Below are 19,921 nucleotides of genomic sequence, written 5' to 3' on the forward strand. Positions count from 1 at the left end.
GGCGTTATCTTAAACAGTTAGAACTACCATACAATCCAGAAATCCCACTCTTTGGAATATACCCTAGAGAAATAAGAGCCTTCACACAAACAGATATATGCACACCCATGTTTATTGCAGCTCTGTTTACAATAGCAAAAAGCTGGAAGCAAGCAAGGTGTCCCTCAACGGATGAGTGGATAAATAAATGGTGGTATACTCACACAATGGAATACTACGCATCGATAAACAACAGTGACGAATCTCTGAAACATTTCATAACATGGAGGAACCTGGAAGGCATTATGCTGAGCGAAATTAGTCAGATGCAAAAGGACAAATATTGTATAAGACCACTATTATAAGATCTTGAGAAATAGTATAAACTGAGAAGAACACATACTTTTGTGGTTACGAGGAGGGGAGGGAAGAAGGGTAGGAGAGGGTTTTTTACTGATTAGTAGATAAGAACTGCTTTAGGTGAAGGGAAGGACAATACTCAATACATGGAAGGTCAGCTCAACTGGACTGGACCAAAAGCAAAGCAGTTTCCGGGATAAACTGAATGCTTCAAAGGTCAGCGGAGCAAGGGTGGGGGTTTGGGGACCATGGTTTAAGGGGACTTCTAAGTCAATTGGCAAAATAATTCTATTATGAAAACATTCTGCATCCCACTTTGAAACGTGGCGTTTGGGGTCTTAAATGCTAACAAGCGGCCATCTAAGATGCATCAATTGGTCTCAACCCACCTGGATCAAAGGAGAATGAAGAACACCAAGGTCACACGATAACTAAGAGCCCAAGAGACAGAAAGGGCCACATGAACCAGAGACTTACATCATCCTGAGACCAGAAGAACTAGTTGGTGCCCGGTCACAACCGGTGACTGCCTGGACAGGGAGCACAACAGAGAACCCCTGAGGGAGCAGGAGATCAGTGGGATGCAGACCCCAAATTCTCACAAAAAGACCATACTTAATGGTCTGACTGAGACTAGAGGAATCCCGGCGGTCATGGTCCCCAAACCTTCTGTAGGCCCAGGACAGGAATCATCCCCGAAGACAACTCATCAGACATGAAAGGGACTGGACGATGGGTAGGAGAGAGATGCTGATAAAGAGTGAGCTAATTATATCAGGTGGACACTTGAGACTGTGTTGGCATCTCCTGTCTGGAGGGGGGATGGGAGGATAGAGAGAGTTGGAAGCTGGCAAAATTGTCCCGAAAGGAGAGACTGGAAGGGCTGACTCATTAGGGGGAGAGCAAGTGGGAGTACGGAGTAAGGTGTATATAAACTTATATGTGACAGTCTGACTTGATTTGTAAACGTTCACTTGAAGCTCAATAAAAGTTAATAAAAAAAAAATGTCTTATTATTGTAGAAATACAGTATAGAAATAGTGTGAAATAGGCTGGAAGCTGAAAATTTATTCTGGAAGTTTGGTTATCACTGCCAGAAGAAGGTAGTTAGTACAAATCTGACCTGATCGGAAAACTTTCATTCATCTTTAGTTATGTCTTTTTACTCCTCCGTGAGAATGTTTTCTTTTTCTTCTCTCTTGTCTAATTGCAGAGAATGCAGAACTCTATCTAAAATCAAAATGAAGAGCAACAAAAAAGAGGTGTAAAAACTTAAAAAGCAATTTTACATCTCTTGGTTTTTTCTCCTAACGGACTTCTTTCTGCGTGTGGTGATTGTGGTCTAGGATCTAGGTGTACCTGAGTATGGGCAGAAGCTTTAATTACATATCTTATATTGGCCACTGACCTTGAACTGATAATCTTTGTATAAAATGTTCTTTTTATTTAAAAAAATTAGAATAGCTGTTTATATTCCACAGCCAGTTTGGAAAATGATCATATTTACTTGTATTTTTCTTTTACCTTTTTGCTTTAGTTGTGGGGCTGTGGAAAGGAAGGAGGCAAGAATATATTTTAGAATATTACAATATCTTTTTGAATATTTACTAAAATAATATCTTTTAGAAATCATCAATTAATATTTAAGATCCTGTTGCTCACGTGCAGCCCTGGTGGCACAGTGGTTAAGAGCTATAGCTGCCGACCAAAAAGGTTGGCAGTTCGAATCCACCAGCTGCTCCTTGGAAACCCTGTGGGGCAGTTCTACTCTGTCCTGTAGGGTTGCTAGGAGTTGGAATCGACTCAACAGCAACAGGTTTGGTTTTCTGGTTTATCATTTATGTAAAGGAAAATAGTACTATGTGTAAGGCTAGAAAACAGTTACTTTCAAAGGTAAACAGAATCTTTATCTTTTAGCACATTTTCTTTGCTTTTCCCTTTTCTTTGCTCTGGGAAGTATTAAACTTAGAAGAATTCAGTGTATTTGAATGTGTGTTTGAGGCAGGGAGCATAAAAAAGATACCCATTTAAAATTGTATTCACATTTAGTACATTTTTGGAATTTTAGACTTCAGGCCTCTTCTGATTTACATGTAGATTTCAAACATCTGAGTAGAGAAAAAAACAAAAGGTAAGCTGTTTTAGTTTTGGCTTTTCTTCTCTGACAGTCCTTATGATATTCCCCCAAAATAATAATTCTAATTCTTAAAAAGGTCAATTGAATAAGTTATTTTTACACTGATAAAAATACCACAGAATAGTTCATTCTCTAAAATAAGCTTTAGGTAGTCTCATTGATAGCATGATCATTTATTAAAAACATTTGGCACACAGTCAGTTTTTTTTTTTATTAACTTTTATTGAGCTTCAAGTGAACATTTACAAATCAAGTCAGACTGTCACATATAAGTTTATATACACCTTAATCCGTTCTCCCACTTGCTCTCCCCCTAATGAGTCAGCCCTTCCAGTCTCTCCTTTCGTGACAATTTTGCCAGCTTCCAACTCTCTCTATCCTCCCATCCCCCCTCCAGACAGGAGATGCCAACACAGTCTCAAGTGTCCACCTGATATCATTAGCTCACTCTTTATCAGCATCTCTCTCCTACCCACTGTCTAGTCCCTTTTATGTCTGATGAGTTGTCTTCGGGAATGGTTCCTGTCCTGGGCCAACAGAAGGTTTGGGGACCATGACCGCCGGGATTCCTCTAGTCTCAGTCAGACCATTAAGTATGGTCTTCTTGAGAGAATTTGGGGTCTGCATCCCACTGATCTCCTGCTCCCTCAGGGGTTCTCTGTTGTGTACCCTGTCAGGGCAGTCATCGGTTGTAGCTGGGTACCATCTAGTTCTTCTGGTCTCAGGATGATGTAAGTCTCTGGTTCATGTGGCCCTTTCTGTCTCTTGGGCTCTTAGTTATCGTGTGACCTTGGTGTTCTTCATTCTCCTTTGATCCAGGTGGGTTGAGACCAATTGATGCATCTTAGATGGCCGCTTGTTAGCATTTAAGACCCCAAACGCCACGTTTCAAAGTGGGATGCAGAATGTTTTCATAATAGAATTATTTTGCCAATTGAACACAGTCAGTTTTTTATAGTTCAACTCATTTTCCCCTGAATATCATAGTTTTCTTAGAAATGTTGTTTTTTCTAGAAGTTACTCAGAGAAAAGCTTAGCCAGAGCTTTACAGTCTTCGAGAATGCAGTGCCAAGTTATGGATGGTTGTTTATTTTTTGGTCTCAGTGGCTAGTGGCAGTGATTAGAGGCTTACTGACTGAGAAGGAGGTGCCAAAATAATTGAGGTATGTATGAGAGAAGGAGCACAGGATTTAGTATTAAAATACCTCAGTTCTGCTACTTACCAGCTGTGTCGTGTTGAGTATGACGCTTAATTTTGTCTGTATGTCAGTTTCCTCATTTCTAAAGTGAGCTGAAGAGTACATACCTCAGGTGACTTTTATAAGCATAAAATGAGATAATCTGCATTAAGGTGCTTGTAAATAGTAAATATGATGTTAGGTGATGTTACTGATAACACTAATGGTAATTCATTGGAATAAACTTCTTTTAAAATACTGGTAATTTGTGGTATGATCATTTTATGCTAGTGATTTTAATTAAATAATATAGTTGCTTTTCATATAGCTAGGACCCAGCAACTCCAAGGAAATAGAAGTTTTGAGGATGGGGCTGGGTAGGTGGCCAGTGGGTGTTTGGAGAGCAGGAGGAGTGAGTCCTGGCAGCAGGGTGGTGAGAGGAGCTGGTGCAGTGAATCTGCTCCAAATCCAGGTAGACTTCTGCTGCCTCACACAGAGCTCAGCCATCTCACAGTGACATTCTCAAATCTCAAATGCTTTAAAGTATTTTTAAAAGATTTTTTCTTTCCTTTTTGATGATGGAGAGATTGTGATAGTTCTAAAATGGTTGTACACTTGTCCTCTAGCTATCAGTGGACTCATAAAGACAGTATACACTAATATGTCTGTACATATTGGTTATTTCAGCTTATTTTCCATATTGCTGTATGCAAGGGACAAATGGCCTCCAAGAACTGGAATTCATTAGATTGAATGCATAAGGTCTCCAGGAACTGGAATGTAAAATTTTGTGAGTAAAGCATCATGTAGTCCAGCTCCAGAGCATAAGCTCATAACCACTATATGACACTATCTCTTAAGAATAGCTGGCCTTTATTGAGTACTTACTGTGTGCTTGGCACCATTCTAAGCCTTTTACTGATATTAATTCATTTAATTCTGAAAACAACGCTATGAAAGAAGGCGCTGTTATAAATCCCCATTTTGCACATGAAAAAACATAAGTTCTGTTATTTACCAGGTGTTATTATCCTTTTTGAACTTTAGTTTTCTTATCTGTTAAATAAGTATAATACCTACCTGAGAGGAATTTTGCCATGATAAAAAGAAAGAACATATGTGAAATGCCTGATACCTATTGGGAATCGATCAATTTTAGTTCCCTTCCTTCCTTTACTGAGCAAAAGTTCATGGGCTTGGCATCGCCTCTGCGGATGAGGGGCTGCACTGCACCTAGGACTTGCTGCTCTCAGCCAAATGGCCAGACGCTGACGTTCACAGAGATTGGCGGGAAGTTTGATAGCCGTAGGACTGAGTGTTACAGCTTTTGCATTTGCAGGTCGCTGTACATTTCAGATCTGGAAACCTAGAATAAGTAATCACAGAAACGGCAATCCTACTATAAAGGAGGGTTTGAACAGAAAATGAGTAGGCGAGGAGCTAGTCTTATTTTAGGTGTAAGCCCTTTTGCTGGCAAGGCCAAGATTAGAACAGTTGATAGGAGAATTATGATTTTGAACCACCTGTATAAAGGTGGATCTCTACTTAGCAACCAAAATAAATGAAACAAAAGACTTGCTAGAATCGAGCACCAAATATTGATTGATGCTGAAGAACCACTCTGAAGGGAAAAAAAAGGGGTGTGTGGGGAGTTTAAAAAAAAAAAAAAAGTCCTGCAGATTAATCTGTACCACAGCCTTCATAATCTTCATACATGTATCAACAATCATTTCTTCCAACATTAGGCTGTTTAACAAAGATCAATTGACAAAAAATAGTTTATGGACTTAGAAATATCTACTGAAAATCTTACTGTGTGCAGGAACATCAACTGGAGCCCAGGTGTAGAGGCTGCTGCTAATACATGCTGCAGCCTTGTTTGAGGAGACACCAGATAAGGTCTTACATTAAAGAAAGGTGAGGTTTGAGAGGTGAACTGGCAGAAGAGCTTTCATTCCATTGATTGCCAGATTATACTTGACAGATAGCTGGTTGAATGGGCATTGTTTGCCATTCTTTTATATCTGTCACGGATTGAATTGTGTCCCCGCAAAATATCTGTCAACTTGGCTAGGTCATGTTTCCCTTGTATGATTGTCTACCATTTTATCTTCTGATGTGATTTCCCTAAATGTTGTGAATCCTATCACTAGGATATAATAGATGGATTAGCAGCAGTTATATTGATGAGGTCTACAAGATTAGGTAGTGTCTTAAGCCAATCTCTTTTGAGATATAAAAGAGAGAAGCAAGCAGAGAGACATAGAAACGTCATATCACCAAGAACGCAGTAAGGACGTTTGAATGTACAAAACTATTCATCACTTTTGAATAATTTAATGTGCATTTCCTACAAAGATATTCTTCTGTATAACCACAATTCAAACCAAACCCCATTGCCGTCTAATTGATTCCGAGTCATAATGACCCTAGAATACGGAGTAGAACTGTCCCCTAGAGTTTCCAAGGCTGTAGTCTTTATGGAAGCAGACTGCCATGTCTTTCTTCTACAGAGCGGCTGGTGGTTTCAAACCACTGACTTTTTGGTTGGCAGCCGAGTGCTTTAATCACTGTGCCACCAGGGCTCCTTATAACCATTGTACTACCTTCAAAATCAGGGAGTTGATTCATTTCTATAATCTGATCTCAGCTAATATTCAGGATTTGTCAGTTGTCCCAATAATATCCTTCAGGGCAAAAGAATCCAGTTAGAATCACACATAGCATTTAATTATCATGTCTCTTGAACTTTCCATTTGGGAAGTTCTTCAGTCTTTGACTTTCATGACCTTGAGATCTTTGAAGATTACAGAGCGGTTGTTTTATAGAATCTCCCTGTTTGGATTTGTCTGCTGTTTCCCTATGATTAGATTCAGGTTACGCATCTGACAGGAGTATCGCAGCCATGATGCTGTGCTGTTCTCTCTGCTTCCTATCAGATGGCACCCTATTTCAGTTTATCCCATTACTGATGATGTTCACTCTGAGCACTTGATTAAGGTGGTGTCTTTTTCTCTTTGTAATTAATATGTATTTTATGGGAAGGTATTTTGAAACTTTGTAAATATCTTGTGCCTCATCAGAATTGCAGTTTACTCATTTCTGTTTTCCTATCAGTTTGGAATGTTATCCTATTTTAAGCTAAGGAGATTATCTGATTGGGTCTGACCTAAACACATGAGTGCTTTAAAAGCACAAAGTTTTCTCTGACTGGTCATGAAAGGGGAAGTCAGAGACTTGAAGCCGTCTGTAAAATGAGGATAATAATAATGCCTACCTCATAGAATTGCTTGGAGAATTAAATGAGTTAAGCACTTAGAGTAATAAGACAGTACATAGTAAGGCTTCAGTGCATGGTGTCAATGCCTGTAAATTAGTGTTAATACAAGTGCTCTAAGTTCTGAATTTTGTTTCTCCAAAGTTTAAAAAATGTAGATATTCTAAAAGACAAAACAATTCGGAAGTGTTTTCTACATGGCTTTGGAATATGTTTTTATATTTATATTTCAATATGTGTGTTACTTTTCTGTTCCTGCATAACAAATTGCCACAGATTTAGTGGCTTAAAACAACACATGTTTATCAGCTCACAGTTCTGTAGGTTAGAAATCCAGGCATTATATTTCTGGATTCTCTGCTCAGGATATTTCAAGGCTGAAATTAATGTTTTGGCTGGACTGAATTCCATCTGGAGGCTCTAGGGAAAAATTTCCTTCTAAGCTCTTTCAGATTGTTAATAGAGTTCAGTTCCTTGTAGTTGTAGGAATGAAGTTGCATTGTCCCAGTCAGCTGGGACCCACATTCTTGCTCTTTGGCCCTCTCTGTCTTCAAAACAGCAATGACACATAGACTCCTCTCGTGTCAAATCTCTGACTTTCATGAGCAGCCAGAGAAGACCCTGCTTCTAATGGGCTCATGTGAGTAGGTCAGGTCCACTGGGATAATCTCCCTATCTTCTGACTCATAGCAACACTAAAGAACAAAGTAGAGCTGCTGCATTGGGTTTCCTAGGCTGACATCTCTATGGGAGCAGATTGCCAGGTTTTTCTCCCATGGAGAGGCTGGTGGGTTTGAACCACCAGTCTTTCAGTTAGCAGTCAAGCACTTAACCATTGTGCTACCAGGGCTCCTTATCTTTAATCTCCTTTATTGTGTAATCTTGGAACCTCTATTGGGCAGTTCTACTCTGTCCTATAGGGTCGCTATGAGTCGGAATCGACTCGAAAGCACTGGCTTTTTCTGGGTTTGGGGATTGGGGATCTTAATTGTATCTGCAGAATCCCTTCACAGCGGCACCTGGATTAGTGTTTGCTTGAATAATAGGATAAAGTATGTATATACCAAGGGCCAGGAGTCTTGGGGACTGTCTTAGGATTCTGCTTACCCAGTATACTTGTGCTTGATTATATTCTAAAACATCATTTCAAATAGAATAATGAAGCCTCACTGAAAGTATCACAGAGGAAAAGTTGGAAAAGCTTTCTAAATTGCCTGGATATCTTTTGACAATTTGTTCATAATAGGTTGTTTTGCCTCGTAGAATAATACAAATTTTCTTTTCAGTGTGAGTGAAATAACAGTCTCTCTGTTTTACCTAAACAAGTTTTGATAGCATGGTATCCGTATTGGCATGTGTGGGGTTTACATTAACTTTATGCAAAGAATTTAGTCTTTGTCCTAGGTTCCTGAGAGATAAACTCAAAAAAAAAAAAAAACAAACCTTAGAATTTAAGTGTCTTTGATAAGGACCTAATTAACAGGTTAGTTGAGGCGATGAGGTGACTTGGACTGGGGCTGGCCAGACCAGAAAGACCCTCAGCTTAATATCACCTCATGATATTAACCTTAGGAGAGAGGGGCTAGAGTTTGCATTACTTAATAGGACCCCTGAGTAAAAGCTCTGGACACTGAAGCTCCGTGTGCTTCCTGGTTGATGAAAGACATTGATGAACGTGGGAGGGTGGTGCGTCCTTTGAAACGTGGAAGCTTCATGCTGGGAACCCTGCCAGGTCTTGTCCTGTGTACCTCTCCATTTGTATCATTTTTTTCCAACATTAAAACTGTAATAATAAGTATTGCACTTTCCATGAGTTCTGAGTCAGTCTAGTGAATTTTGGAACCCAAAGGAGTAGTGGGAGTCAGCAGGTCAGAAGTAAGGGAGTAAAAAAAAAAAAAAGATACTCATACAAGTTGATTTGGTAAACAAAACAAAAAAGAAGTGAGGGATCCCAGGTAGGACTCCTGAGCTTGGGCTGGGCATCCTGAAGAGGTGGAAGGAAACCAGCAGGTTTATATAACTAGCAGGTCAAAAATGAGGGTGTCATATGAACTCCGCAGCTTGTGTGGTGCCTGCCTGTTTAGCTGTCTGAAGGATGGCACCCCTTTCATTTGTAACATCTGACCTAGCTCTGGGTGGCTAGGGTCACAGAAGTGCTGCATAGGCAGCTGGTGTCAGAATTGAACAGAGAGGTGAAAAGTGGGAATTTTATGTATGTTGATTAATATCCTTGCATATGGAAGTAAATGGACATAATATTGCAGAGCATGTTTGAATGTTGATAAAGTTGTGAAAAATATTTGGACATATTTTCTGTGCATATAATATTCTGCTTTTTAGTAAGGACTAGGCTTTATAACCTAAGATAGAGATTGTGTTTGAACTATTAAATGTACTCATTACAACCATATAAATTTTAATTTTTTTAAATTGTGGTGAAAATATACACACCAAAACGTCCACATTTACAAACAATTGTATAGTTTTCTATACTTACTAAGTTCTCATGGAAACACATGTGGAAAATATTACTTTTCCTCTTAAAATAATTTATTAAAGTAAAACTGGAAGATAATCTAAAATTGTCTTTATTGCCCTTTTACTGCTATTTGTAAATTATTAAACATATTTTAAATGTTTCAACCAAGAAGCCAGTATGTTTTTAGCCATGTTGTTTACCAGTTATTGCTAACACTATGTCATCTTAGTGTCCTTAACCAGTGCGCACACCTGAAAATCTGAAACTGAAGTAAGAAAGTTGGCTAAAGTGAAAATTTCTTCTTTTCATCCTTCCCTCCCTACACTTAGTAAAATTTAGAAGATTTTCCTGCCATAAGCAGATGCTTCTTATGAAATAGCATATGAAGAAATGTCTGAAGAATCTGGTTTTTTAGTTTGCTGTTATTCTCTTAATTTGAGGTTGTACAGTTACACATTTATGTACATCTTTCCTCTAGGCCTCATTATTGAATCATTTCACTATGAAATACTTGGGAACAAATTAATATTGACAAATAGCAGTGGTACATCTTTACCAGTTTAAATTATTTTTCAGTAGAACTCCAGGGTTGATTTATTAGAAACTACCAAGTAGTTACGATTACTTACTTAGTGCTTCTCAAACTGTAGAATACATAGAATTTCTAGAGAGCTTGTTAAAAAACGGATTACTAGGTCTCATGCCCAGATATTCTAATTTAATATGTCTGGTGCCGAGAGCGTGCATTTATAATAATCTCAGGTTCTGCTGCCAATCCAAATACTTTGAGTCATGCTGAACTAGATAATGTTCCATTTGTGAGAATGGTCAGACCCTTGGAAAATAAAAAAGGTTAATTCTTTGGGCTTAAGGACCTTTTATGGGATGTTTTGTGGTCCCATGTGACATAATTATCACCTAAAAGTATAAATTATGCTTTATTATATTACTTTATATCTAGAGGCTAATATGTTGGGCAGACTTCAGCCAATTTAGGAATACTTAAGTATTTTACTATCATTATTGATATATTTGCTGTTTTATTATTATAATAAGTTTTAATTACATTTTATTTGAACAATTGTATTAAAATTGCTTGAATTATAGTAAAATTTTTACTTGAAAAATAAATTTTGAATTGTGTTAGATCAGTGCTTTTTTTTTTTATTTGCAGGCAGTACTTAATTTTCCTAAATATTGTGAACCTGTGGTTAAAGGAGAAGGTAACTATGCAGTTTTACCTTTTATTTCTTTTGAAGAAACCCATTATTAGTTCTAAATTAATGAATTTTTCTTCCTTTTGGGGTAGCAAGTGAACGTGACACTCGTAAACTTTGGAGAAATATTGAGCCTCATTTGAAGAAAGCCATGCAGACTGTTTATCTCAGGGAAATATCGAGGTAATTTTCCTCTCTTTTTTATTTAGTATGTGTGTTATTTCTATTTTTCTTCGGGATATTTCTCCTACAAAAGTGTACATATTTTCTTTTACCTTCTTCATATTGGGGAAAAATGTTATGTAACTTTTGCGGGTTTGAATCTTATACTTATTGTTTTGGAAAGGGCAAACAGTTGTTAACCAATGTTAACACTGTTTGAAACCAGGCATATAGCTAACAATTGCCTATTTTTTAATCTGAAAAGCTACCGGAAAATCAGTATTAGCTTTATTTTTCATAGCTATGCTAGATATTTAATGATATAATGAAAATTTATTTGATTATTAAAGACATGTATAAGTCAGATCATAAATTGGTATTTGTCTCTTATGAGAATTTTATAGTAATGAAACTACTTGGGAGACAAAATGGCAACATAGTGCAGTGGGAAGAACATGGTTTTGATTTTCAAATCAGCCAATTTTGGTTTATGTGGTCTTGGCAAGTCATCCAAAACTTTTAGGCCTCAGCTTCCTCCTCTAACAATAATGAAGAGCCTTATAGATTTTAATTTAAACCTGGTTACAAACCAATAGACAAAAATTAAAAGTATCAACATTATCTGCTTTTCTTGATTGCTAGTTAATTTTATTAATATTTCTCTCCCATAAGTATCTTATTCTGTAGCTACTTTTTTTCTTTGGTTTTGATTTAATTAGTGGATTAGACTGTAATTCAGGTAAAAGTTTAATAGTTTCTGAATAAGTAGAAACATTACAAATAATCTATTGTTCCTTTTCCCTTTTCAATGATAATTTATTTGATGAAAGTTTTTGGAAGTCAGTTTTTTGGAAAAGCTGTGAGCTGCTCTTCTACAGGTAGAAAAAATTAGATGCTTGTTAAAATGATGTTTATGTAATAATGAAAGGACATCTAGTATCCCATAGGAAAATGGTGGCCACCTATATCCAGATCTCTCTGCAAGATCAACACGGAGAGCAAATAAAACCACTCACAACCCTTGCCTGCAGTATAACTAGGATTCAGAGACGACTACAAATTTTACCTATATGTAAATAGTGAAATAAACAACTGAAACCAGCAGAGCAACTCTGGAATTCCTGTGGAAGTGAAAAATCATGGGAAGACTGCAAGGAGAAGAGGAGAGGATAGTAGGGACATGGTTGACGAATAGTGGTAAAACACAAATGAAATCACCTCCAGAAGGGGAGTTTCACCCTGAGTGGAAAATATCAAGAACAAGTCTGAGACCCAAGGAGTCAGAGCACTGGTTACTGGAGAATCAAGAGGAAGTGTTTTTTAAGAGGACCAGAGTTAGCCTCGCAGTCTTGGGAAAGTAGTGTTTCTGAGGGGGGATAGGGAGATGATTTGGAAGGGCATGGCACCCCTTGGAGGCTTGGTAGTGAAGGGAGAAAAAAGAAACTAGGTGTGGAAATTAAGGATCTGCCCTCTCTGCTCCCCCCCCACCCCCCCAAGAAAAGAGAACAACAAAAATCAAGATAAGTGAATATCTCCCCTTCAAAATGGTACTATATATTAAAGAAACTATTATTTTTATACAAGAAAGCACTTCAGAATAAAGAAATCTAAACTACCCTAAGTCATCTCTCCTGCCTTCATAGAATCATCTGTTATTGCTGATCCAGGCAGTTGTTAGGTATTTCAGAATGAAGAGAAAACAACATAGAAAAGCCATACAAAGGTATTATAAGAGGAAATAGAAAATGTGAATGTTGTGGGTTGAATTGTGTCCTCTAAAAGATATGCTGAAGTCCTAGCTCCTTATACCTGTGAATGTGACCTTATTTAGAAATAGAGTCTTAGTAGATGTAATCAAGTTAAGATGTGATCATACTGGGTTAGGGTGAGCTCTAAACCCAGTGACTGGCATCCTTAGAAGAAGGCCACGTGAAGACACAGATACACAGAGGGAAGAAAACCAGGCAAAGATGGAGGCAGAGACTGGAGTGATGTGTCTGCAAGCCAAGGAACACCGAGGATTGCGACAGTCATCAGACTCTAGGAGAGAGGGCTGGAACATACTCTCCCTCAGAGCCCAAATCACTTCTGGAAATTGGTAGTTGAAACTCTGGCTCTACCACTTAGAGGCTTTGCAACCTTGGTCAAATTAGTTAACCCCTTTGAGGCTCAGTTTTGTTATTTATAGAAGGAAGAAATGATACTGTCTCATAAATTTATGAGGATTAAATATGGTATGTTAAGAGCTCATTTTATAATAGATGTTTAGTCTTCTCCCTCCTCATTAAAGATGTTCAGTTTTCCCCTGGTATCCTTTGAGAGTTTTGATAATAACATTAAATGGGCAATTGTTATATAAGAAATCTTATCAATTTAAACTGTTTTAGAAGTCTGGGTTATAATATTAAAGCTGTTAAAAGTTTGTTTACACTTACAGAGAGTGGTGCTTCTTGATAACTTTTAAATTATCAGAGGAAAAGGATATTATTTAAAAATTAGCATCGCGTATTGATATATTAAGCTTATATTGTTATATGCACAACATGATTTTGTAGAGGTACGCACATGTGTATTGCATGTGTATATTACTCTCCTTGTTTATAAGGAAAATGAATCTATTCAATAAATTAAAACCTTTTCTAGGGTTCTTTTCTAAGTACAGTATATTCATTTCATGTATTTTCAGCCCATTTTTGCTCTTCTCTTTTCTTTCAGTTCACAGTGGGAAAAGCTACAGCAAGATGACACAGATCCAGGACAACTGAAAGGTTACCAGAAGTACTTCTTTAATTGATTGTAAATTGTAAAGATACTAAAGATAATACTAAAGGTGGCATCCAGTCAGTGAACAGTATTGTAAAAGAGAATTTACTTTTTAAGCTATAATGATTTTTTTTTTTTACCTACCCCATGGCATGTTAATACTTTCCTTCTTGACCTTGAGTTCCCTACTACCAGCTTTCCTGTCCTCTCCTGCCTTCTAGTCCTTGCCCCAGGGCTGTTGTGCCCCTTTAGTCTTGTTTTGTTTTATGGGCCTGCGCAATCTTTGGCTTAAGGGTGAACCCCAGGAGTGGCTTCATTACTGAGCTAAAAGGGTATCTGGGTACCATATTCTCAGGATTTCTCCAGTCTCTGTCAGGCCAGTAAGTTTGGTCTTTATTTGTGAGTTAGAATTTTATTCTACATTTTTCTCCCGCTCTGTCTGGGATCCTCTATTATGATCACTGTCAGAGAAGTCAGTGGTGGTAGCCAGGCACCATCTAGTTGCACTGGACTCAGTCTCGTGGAGGCTGTGGTAGTGGTAGTCCATTAGTCCTTTGGACCAGTCCTTCCCTCGTGTCTTCAGTTTTCTGCATTCTCCCTTGCTCCTGACAGGGTGAGACCAGTGGAGTATCATAGATGCCCGCTCACAAGCTTTTAAGACCCCAGACGCTACTCAGAATGTTGTTGTTGTTAGGTGCCGTTGAGTTGGTTCCAACTCATAGCGACCCTATGCACAACAGAATGAAACACTCTCCAGTCCTGCGCCATCCTTACAATCGTTGTTGTGCTTGAGTTCATTGTTGCAGCCGCTGTGTCGATCCACCTTGTTGAGGGTCTTCCTCTTTTCCACTGACCCTGTACTCTGCCAAGCATGATGTCCTTCTCCAGGGACTGATCCCTCCTGACGACATGTCCAAAGTATGTAAGATGCAGTCTCGCCATCCTTGCCTCTAAGGAGCATTCTGGCCGCACTTCTTCCAAGACAGATTTGTTCGTTCTTTTGGCAGTCCATGGTATATTCAATATTCAATACTCAATATTGAATATACCACTCAGAATGTAGAACATTATAAACTATGTTATGCCAATTGAGCTAGGTGTTCCCTGCGACCATGGTCCCTACAGCTTTCAACCTAGCAATTCGGTCCCTCAGGAAGTTTGGATGTGTCTGTGGAGCTTCCATGACCCTGCCTTGTACAGCTTGTGCTGGCTTCCCCAGTATTGTGCACTGTCTTACCCTTCACCAGAGTTACCACTTATTATAATGATATTTTGATTAATGGTTTTCCTTTAAGCGAAGCTCCAGCTTAATGGGGAGGAAATAAAGTTCAAATACTAATGTTCTGTTTTCCAAATGTTAGATTATATCATGTGAAAATCAAACAGTTTTTACTTTTTTAAATGCTTTTTATGGAATGAAATCCAATTTTATGTTAACTTAATATCTGACACATAGTAGATCTTCAGTAAGTATCAGATTCCTTTTTTCCATCCTTTGAGAATCAGTGCTGTTTGACCAGCTCCGTTGTTTTATCTATCAGCATATCAGATGTGGCTCCATCAGTGAACCGTATAGCTTAGTAGGAGATACCTTTATGTATGTTAACTGTTATATTAGGTAGAAAGTTATGTGGTCCATAAGTGAAACACATCAAGTAGAAATTCAAAGAAGAGACAAAATTTTCTCTTTTGCTGTGGTAGAGGATCATCAGGGAAGGATTCATGAAGATAGTGACCTTGATGAGAAGGATAGGTAGGATTTAGACTTGAGAATGGGAGGAGCCTAACAAAAGTAATAGAATGAGCAAAGCATGTTCTTAATAATAATGTTTATAGTGTTTATAATCACTCATCATCATCATCATCATGGTACTCTTAACTCAGGGAGTAGGCCATTTTGACTAGAAAACACTGAGAAAGTCAGAAGATCAGTGAGGAGATACTTAAATGCTAACGGTAGTCAAATAAATGCTTTTGTAACTGTTTTGTTTTGTAGGTCTCTCAGCGTATACTCATGTGGAACTTCCATATTACTCTAAATTTATTCTCATTGCTGCCTACCTTGCTTCATACAATCCAGCAAGAACTGATAAGAGGTTCTTCCTTAAGGTAATAGTAACATACTTCTTTTCACTTTATTTTTGAAAATCCCAGGAACATTTTGAAATTTCTCAATACCTGTACATTTTTAAGAGATTTTTTTGCAGAGATTAGAATAAGATTGCCAAATATGTATATAGGACTCATTCCCTGAAGGCTTTCGATTAAGAATACAACCTGAAATTTGGGTAGCTTGATGGAGCCCCAGTGATGCAGTGGTTAAGAGCTCTTCTGCTAACCAAAAGGTTGGCAGTTCAAATCCACCAGCCACTCCTTGGGAACCCTATGGGGCGGTTTACTCTGTCCTGTAGGGTTGTTATGAGCGGAATCAGCCTGATGGCAACACATTTGGTTTGGTTTTGGTTTTAGGTAGCTTGCTAAAAGTGAGGAAATCAGGTATACCATAGGTACTAATTTTAGATTTAAAAAACACATAAATGAAGTTTTGTTTGAAGTATAGAGGATGAAAATACTTTCAAGGGCGGTCCCTCATTTATTGTTCTGAAGCGCCTGCTGTAGTGCAGCCCACTTGATGGGCCGCTCTCCAGAGCACTCAGGAGCTGCTTCTGCATGTGCATTACTTGGAGAGATCCCATTTTGAAATTGTCTTCCTTTTGAAAAATAAAATACAGTTTTACTTATTATTAAGTTTATTTTTATGTAAGAATATTCAGTTGAAAATTTAGGATTTTTATGAAACCTAGAAAATCTTTTCTCTGGGAAGTAATTAAAATAACTATTTTTTGTTCTCGTAATAAATCCTTACCTGTTGCCGTTGGTTCTATTCTGACTCATAGCCACCTTATAGGACAGAGTAGAACCGCCCCATAGTTTCCAAGGAACAGCTGGTGGATTCAAACGGACGACCTTTTGGTTAGTAGTTGAGCTCTGTGGTCAGCATTGTGCCACTAGATGAAACTAAATTGTAACTTAAGAAAAAGTAGTGTCATTAAAGAGTTATAGTCTTTTGTTATTTAGTAATAACTAACAAGTTTTAATATATACCAAAAAAATAAAATTTTTTTTTTGTGTTATGGGGAAAGTAAACAATGTCCTTTCTGTCTAGTGTGGAATTTTAAACTAGTTTTACTGGAAATATCAGTGATCGAACTTGCAGTACATAAACCTAAGCTATTTTGTATTAACTAAGTGATGTTAGATTGTTGTCAGCATGATTTCCCCTTTGTGTTTGTAATGGTGACCTTTCTTTAATTTTTTTCATTTATGTTTTAGAGGCTCCAAAATTGATCTCTTTTAGAGGTTTCTCAGAGAAACATTGGTCTGTAGTTAGATGATCTTAATTATGGCTGACACTGAAAAATTACCTGGTTTCAGGTATTTTCAACTCAAATTATATTTAGATGGGTTATTTTTTCTTCTCTAGTTTTTGTTATCCTCCTTATTTTGTCTTCCCCGGTTGTTAATAATAGGTTTGGCAGAGAATTAGCTTGGGTCTAAGGCACTGAGAGAATTTTGGTATATGCATCAGGGCAAGTAACTTTGGATTTCTTAATATATGTTATATCCATTCCTTCGTTTTTATAGAAATTCAAAATTTAATAGTATTAGACATGCTTACGGTAGGATTTTTCGTTAGTTTTTTGTATTTGGGACTAGCTGCTGTTTCTTAGGAGCCCTGATGGGTGGTTAAGAGCTTAGCTGCTAACCGAAAAGTCGACAGTTCAAATCCACCAGCCGCTCCTTGGAAACCCTATGGGGCAGTTCTGGTCTGTCCTAGAGGGTCACTATGAGCCTTCCATATGGTGTCTCTCTTTCAGACTTTGAACAACACTTTTAAGTGATAAATAATGTCTTTTTGTGAATATATAACCAAGCCAAAACTAAATATTTTCCCGCAGAATATGTTTTAATCATGCTAGAGCAATTAATATTTTAATATTTGATTGAAAATAAGTGGAAAGCCATAAATATGTCTGAAATGAAAGTCACCTGAAATGTTAAACACTTTATTATAGTACTTTCTGTTTATATTAGTTTAGATTAAATTATAGTTGCTGGTCTAAAAGAAGAAAAAGTATTCCTAATTTATCTTACTTTTGTTTAATGTATAATCTCTGAAAGTGTCATTTAACTTGGAAATGGAGTGGTTCTTGGCAAGAGGGCACAGATGGGGGGAGCAATTTAGGTATTCAAATAGAAAAATTAGAGTACAGTGGAAAAACAGATATGATTAGCAGTGTATTAATATATTTTGAGTTGATGATAATTTAGTAAAGGTTTTGTGTGTGTAGAGTGATGAGTAAAAGGTGATTTGTACCTTTTTCTTCCCTCTTAGGAATTCTGACATTGTGTCTTGGGGCTCTATACTCCTAATCAATAGAAAATTTAAAAAGGAAACAAAAGAGAAAATCTATAATTCGTTAAAATATGAATTGGTGGGATGTAGTTTTTAATGTTTTGTGAGAACCAGATCCTATCTCATTATATATATACTGTAATTCCTGGTATCTTATGTACTTCATCATTCTTGTTATAGAAGAGTTTTATGTTCCTTCTAATTAAAAAATTAAACCTCTTTAATTCTGGATAATTCTATTGTGAATTGTAGAATAATTTGAAGAAAACCAGTTTTATTGCTTCAAGTAGTAGTAGTTGAAACAACTAACACTTAAATATTAAAATAGGCACTGTTGTAAGTGCCTTACATACATTATCTCATTTAATCCTCACAAATTATTGCTGTTACCTTCATTTTACTGACAAGGAAACTGAAGCTTGAAGAGATGGCTACTTGGCCAGTGTCCGCAAGACCTGGTAATTGCTGTTGCATAGTTCATATTGAATCTGCTGCTGCTGCCATCATACTCATCCAGGTTGCCTTTTTCTCTTGCTTAGTATATGCAGCATGGGTTGGGGTTTTTTTAGTATATGCAGCAGCCTTTTATCTGGTTTGCCTCTCTCTATTCTCCAGACAGCAACAGGAACTATTTCACCGTGTCAGTGAGATCATGCCCATCTTAAAGCCCTTCTGGGGCTTCCCATGCCCCTGAGAAAACCTTATACTTGCCATCCTTCCCAGGGCGGCCTACATGGCTTTGCCCCATCTGACCCTTGGCTTTCTCTCCAGCTGCAGTGTGGGCTACTTTCTTCCTCGCTCCCTGTGTTCTGTTCACATTGGCCTTTCACATCCTCAAAATGCTTCAGTCTCTTTCCTACTTTAAAGTCTTTGTACATGTTCCATCTTTCTGGAAAGTTCCTTCCTTTTCAACCTTCAGGCTTTAGATTAAATGTTATGTTTTAAGAGAGATCTTCCCCAAACGCTCTATTTATAGGCCCTCTTTATTGTTTCCTATTTCACAGGTCATGTCGTGCTTATTTCCTCCTTTGGGCTTAAAACAATTTGTAATACATTTTTATTTATTTGTTGTCTGTCTCTCCTACTACTTTTTAGCTTCATGAGGGCAGGGACCACATCTCCCCGCCACCCCCCGCACTATTGAATCCTGAGTGCCTAACTAAATACCTTTCAATCAGTGTTTATTGTATGAATTACCAACTTACTTTAAGGGATGAATGAAACCCATTTTTCTTTGGAAGTTCTCCCTGTCCCTTTTTCATTGTGCTTTAGGTAAAAGTTTACAGAGCAAATTAGTTTCTCATTAAACAGTTAATACACAAATTGTTTTGTGACATTGGTGGCCAACGCTGGAATGTGGCTACACTTCCCCTTCTCTACCCTAGGTTCCCTGTTTCCATTGTCTGGTTCCTGTCCCTTCCTGCCTTCTTGTCTTTGCATTTGGGCTGGTGTGCCCATTAGTTTTTGTATAATGATTGAACTATGAAGCACATTCCTGATACATGTTATTGTTGGCTCTACCCACCTGTCTGATCTTTCATGGAAGGATGAACCTTAGGAGTGACTTCAGTACTGAGCGAAAAGGGTTCTCTTTTTTACAGCAATAAATTTGCTGTAATAAATATAATTTAGGAAGTATTACTATTTTAAAATCTCTTTATATGCAGAAGTAATCTCATATCCAATTAAAACCTAAGTCAAATCAGCCTAACATGTTGACATCTAATATACACAGAGTAAGAAGAATAAAATAAAAAACCTAACACAAAAATTAGTATTACACTTGCCACGTTTTAAATAGTTTTCTGTTTTTATGTAGTATTATCTTTTTTTATCTTAAAAATTATTTTTCCTTTCTTGTAGCATCATGGGAAAATCAAGAAAACCAACTTTCTAAAGAAACATGAGAAGGTATTTACGTTTTAACTTCTCTAATGGGAAAAACAAATGAA

At 37.5% G+C, this 19,921-nt stretch overlaps 1 protein-coding gene and 1 pseudogene across 4 annotated transcripts in view; both read left to right on the top strand.

Annotated features, from left to right (window-relative positions):
• ORC5 (origin recognition complex subunit 5) overlaps positions 1-19,921 on the top strand; it is a 123,524-nt gene that overhangs the window by 26,894 nt on the left and 76,709 nt on the right. For all 4 annotated transcript variants that reach the window (XM_049893102.1, XM_049893099.1, XM_049893101.1 and 1 more), the window contains exons 7-11: positions 10,585-10,633; positions 10,720-10,810; positions 13,505-13,557; positions 15,549-15,661; positions 19,833-19,880. In XM_049893102.1, the coding sequence (XP_049749059.1) occupies positions 10,585-10,633; positions 10,720-10,810; positions 13,505-13,557; positions 15,549-15,661; positions 19,833-19,880 (354 nt within the window). The remainder of the gene's footprint in view (positions 1-10,584; positions 10,634-10,719; positions 10,811-13,504; positions 13,558-15,548; positions 15,662-19,832; positions 19,881-19,921) is intronic.
• Positions 4,022-8,141, top strand: LOC126082081 (dnaJ homolog subfamily C member 15-like; annotated as a pseudogene).

Source organism: Elephas maximus, chromosome 8 (genome assembly GCF_024166365.1).
Source record: "Elephas maximus indicus isolate mEleMax1 chromosome 8, mEleMax1 primary haplotype, whole genome shotgun sequence".
Lineage (NCBI taxonomy): Eukaryota > Metazoa > Chordata > Mammalia > Proboscidea > Elephantidae > Elephas > Elephas maximus.